Source organism: Sinocyclocheilus rhinocerous, unplaced genomic scaffold, assembly GCF_001515625.1.
Source record: "Sinocyclocheilus rhinocerous isolate Xijiao unplaced genomic scaffold, SAMN03320098_v1.1 scaffold3186, whole genome shotgun sequence".
In the NCBI taxonomy this organism is placed as follows: Eukaryota; Metazoa; Chordata; class Actinopteri; order Cypriniformes; family Cyprinidae; genus Sinocyclocheilus; species Sinocyclocheilus rhinocerous.
This window is the reverse complement of record NW_015642065.1, coordinates 499,494-503,611: the sequence shown is the minus strand read 5'-3', so window position 1 is coordinate 503,611 and position 4,118 is coordinate 499,494. Positions and strand designations below refer to the sequence as shown.

At 32.3% G+C, this 4,118-nt stretch overlaps 1 protein-coding gene across 1 annotated transcript in view; it reads left to right on the top strand.

Moving 5' to 3' along the window:
• Positions 1 to 4,118, top strand: part of lrrk1 (leucine-rich repeat kinase 1) — a 114,525-nt gene that overhangs the window by 48,145 nt on the left and 62,262 nt on the right. Inside the window, 3 exon segments of the mRNA XM_016572522.1 lie at positions 972 to 1,024; positions 1,465 to 1,857; positions 3,247 to 3,416. Coding sequence (XP_016428008.1) covers positions 972 to 1,024; positions 1,465 to 1,857; positions 3,247 to 3,416 — 616 coding nt within the window.

Below are 4,118 nucleotides of genomic sequence, written 5' to 3'. Positions count from 1 at the left end.
AGTTAATTGTGAAATGTTTGCGCTTTGTAGAGTAAAGTACCGGCAGTTCAAGCATTTTCAGAATCTCTAATTTTCTAAAAAAGACTTTGATTCTCGAACTCATTCTTGTTAAGTACAGCCGCAGTTGTCACCGGAAAAACTTTTACCCTGCAAGCGCCAATCCGGAAGCCAGAAACACGGAAGTGTGAAAAAGGCTAATTATGTCATAATAATGAGATGTCATTTAAATAATATCTTTTCTTGTAATAATGAGATTGTTAAAACAACGTTTACTCGTGAGATAATACGCTCAATATAGCACCGGATGGTTTCTATTCTTCATCTCCGAGATCCCTTTTTATATAGACTTTGATCTCCGGTACATTTGCTCAATTTACTCAGTCATTTCCCTCGAATCACCACATGATAAATAAACTTAAAAATGACAACATTTACGTCCAGATGCACATTTTTTCCAAGAATACATTAAACAATTCTAACTGAGTCCGGTTGAAGCATATTAAACTCAACACAACAACGTAATCTGATACAATAGGAATAAAGTCATGAATCCGAGTCATCTCTTGTTTAATATTTATTTCCCAGGGCACATTATACAACGTACATTTAAACCATCACGTTAATAATGCAAAGGAGAGCAAGTAGAAAATACAATATTAGTTTAATAATAATAATAATAAAAACGCGAAAAAATTAATGTGGAGAGTCATAATGCACAGCCAGCACCAAACGGACAGAAAGGCAAAACTGAATTATAACTGCCACCATTTAGAATTTAACGTTTTCTCGTAATAATGACATATTGTGTCAAAAAGACATCTTATTTAATTTACAGTTCCTCAAATTCATTTGTATAGTTGACTTCTTTGCAACCCATTTGACTTCTGTAATCTGGTGTATTTCCAAGGGAAACGGGATTCAGTGGGCTGAGTATAGCTGCATTAAAGCGGTTTTCTTTGTGAATCACACAGCGATCAATTTCCTCATCGAGACTGGCACCATGCTACATTTCTCCGGTCTGTCTGTCTGTCTCTGTCTGTCTGTCTGTCTGTCTGTCAGTCAGTCTCTGTCTGTCTCTGTCAGTTTCTGTCTGTCTGTCTGCCTGTCTCTGTCAATCTCTGTCAGTCTGTCTCTGTCTGTCAGTCTCTGTCAGTCTGTCTGTCTGTCAGTCTCTGTCAGTCTGTCTCTGTTTGTCTGTCTGTCTCTGTCAGTCAGTCTCTGTCTGTCTCTGTCAGTCTCTGTTTGTCTGTCTGTCTCTGTCAGTCTCTGTCTGTCAGGACTCACAACCCATGCAAGCTAGATAATTCCGCACTCAGCTGCAATTCCAGGTTTTCAAACAGAGATGGCGACAAAGAGGCAACACTTACAGACCGCAGCTTTAAGTATTGAGTTTTAATTTAATTTATTTATTGTTATAATATATAGTAATAATATTTAAATTTAAATTTTTTGTTTTGTATTTAGATTTCTATTCTTCTTAACTTTAATATATATTTTAACCCATATGAAATGTATATTTATTTATTTTTCTGCAAATGAATAATGCATATTTTTATTGTGAACATTTCCAAAAATAATGTTTTAATATGTAATAATAATGTTTTTAATAACATACATTGTATGTATAAAATGTTCTTAATATGTATGAAGTATTGAGTTTCAGAAATTCTTTCTTCCCTTCATAGTTATCTGTTGCCCCACCTTTTGCCCCCCAAACCTGCCCTGGACATCCACGGCTTTCGGCACCAGAGCAACAACTCCATTCAGCGGCATTTTAAGATGAGCTTTGTTCCTGCGGGATTCTGGGAGCGCTTTATAGCCAGGATGCTAATTAGTTTAAACCAGATGGACGTGCAGGTAAACACACACCCTGAGATGACAATCTAACTGACCAATAAAAGTCAGAATTGCAGTCATTGCAAACGGAGAATTAGAGACCACACCCTGACAATGCTTATGGCTGGGAGTCCACAGCAGCCCATGAAACCGCATGTTAAGACGCTTTGCACGCTTTCGCAGTCTAATTTTCCCAAATAGCCCTATACAAAAACTTTTGCAAAATTTGGTAATGCATAGGGCTGTTTGGGGGGAAAATCTTATTGCCATTTTTCTGATATTTATTTTTTTGTTTATTTATTTTTAACAAAATAAATAATTTTTTCAAATAATTTTCTATAAAAATAAAAATCATATATTTAAAAAAAAGAATATATATAATAATAATAATAACAACCGTTTTATTTATAGTACAACTATAAAAATTCTGTTATATTATTGTTGTTAAAAATATTAAGCAAAATGTTGTGACTATAATTGACAATATGACTATAATCATTATATTAATTATATTATGCAAAATAAATATTTTTACAAATATTTTTCAATAAAATAAAAAAATAATATTATAATACAACTATTATTATAGTAGTATTATAATAGTACAACTATAAAAAAAAATATTATGTATTATATTATTGTTGTTTTTAAATAAAAAAATCAACAAAACATGTTTGTTATATTTTTCTGTAAAATTAAAAAGCAAGTATTTAAGAAAAAAAAAAATTATTTATACAATTTTTATATGTATTTTATGTATAGTATGACTGTAATAATTATATTATATTATATTATATTATATTATATTATTATAATGCTTGTACAAGAACAGTTTGGTGACAGCGCCACCTATTGGCCAAAGTGCAAAAGTATCTGTCGCAAAACTTAATGTATTTCTGAGGTCCCACTTTGTACTATTTTGGCCAGTTTTGCATATTGTTTTGTTTGTTTCGCTTTTCCTCTTACAGTGTTTGTTGAATCTTCGCCAAAATTGGTTCAGGTCATACACAGACAAAGACAAAACCACACAAATTCAGTTACTGGATTTTGTTCTCCAGAAAAGCCTTAACAATTTTGCTGGCGAAGACACCAAACAGGAAGTGAGTCATTATCTTGGCAAAGCTTTTGCTTATTGACACAGTTTTTCTTTGTATCAACGCCACATTGACCTGAGAATATCATGCACATTTGTAGCGCCACCTACTGGTCAAAAGTTATAAACCAACTAAATCTGCTCAGTCATTCAGTATCCCATGGGAGGTTTGGCCATGTAGTTGCTACTTGCAGCTGTAGTTTTAATGATTCCTTACATGAGTTCTCAGGTGAAAGTGTCGTTGAGGCCGTGTTCACATGTCTGCCTGGTTTCAGTCGACAGATTTTGATGACTGTCTTTGTGATTTTTCGTAATAGGCATTCGAGACCAAAAGGCCCACGAAGAACCAGAGGAACCACAGTACGGTGATCTACAGCTTTGCGGGGAACCAGCAGCGCAATCGCTGCAGCACTTTCCGCGTCCGGCGCAGTCAGACCGTCTACTGGAAAGAAGGGCTGCTAGTCACCTTTGACGGCGGATATCTGAGGTTAGTAAGGGTTTGTTTTTAGTTTTTATTTATTTTATTTTTTTATATTTAATAAATAAAAATATATTTGTTATCAACATTTCTTTTACTTCATTCACCCAGTGTTGTTAGTTTTAACTAAAAACATGTTTTTGTTCATTGAAATAAAGCTGAATTAAAATACTATATATATAAACAATTAATAAAATAAATGTTACCAAATAAACAATAAAAAGGCAAAAAAAACTAATGAATTACCATTTTAAGCCATTTTTGAGAAAATACATAAATATCATATTTGTTGTCAAAAGGTTGAAAAACAAATAAATAAATAATAATTATTATTATTAATTTAAAAAATAACTCGCTCTATATACTGTATATTAATGATGAAAAATCGAAATGTTGCTTTGACGACTAACTGAAATGAAAATAAATTAAAGCTAAATATAAAATACAAAAAAAGTAATAAACGTTACAAAAGCGCAACAAAACTTAAACTAAAATTAAATTGAAAATATGAAAATAAAAGCTAATTCAAAATATTAATTAATACTGTAATAGTAGATTAAAGGGGTCATATGATGTTGCTAAAAAGAACATTATTTTGTGTATTTGGTGTAATGAAATGTGTTTATGCGGTTTAAGGTTAAAAAAACACATTATTTTCCACATACTGTACATTATTGTTCTCCTCTATGCCCCGCCTTTCTGAAACGCGTC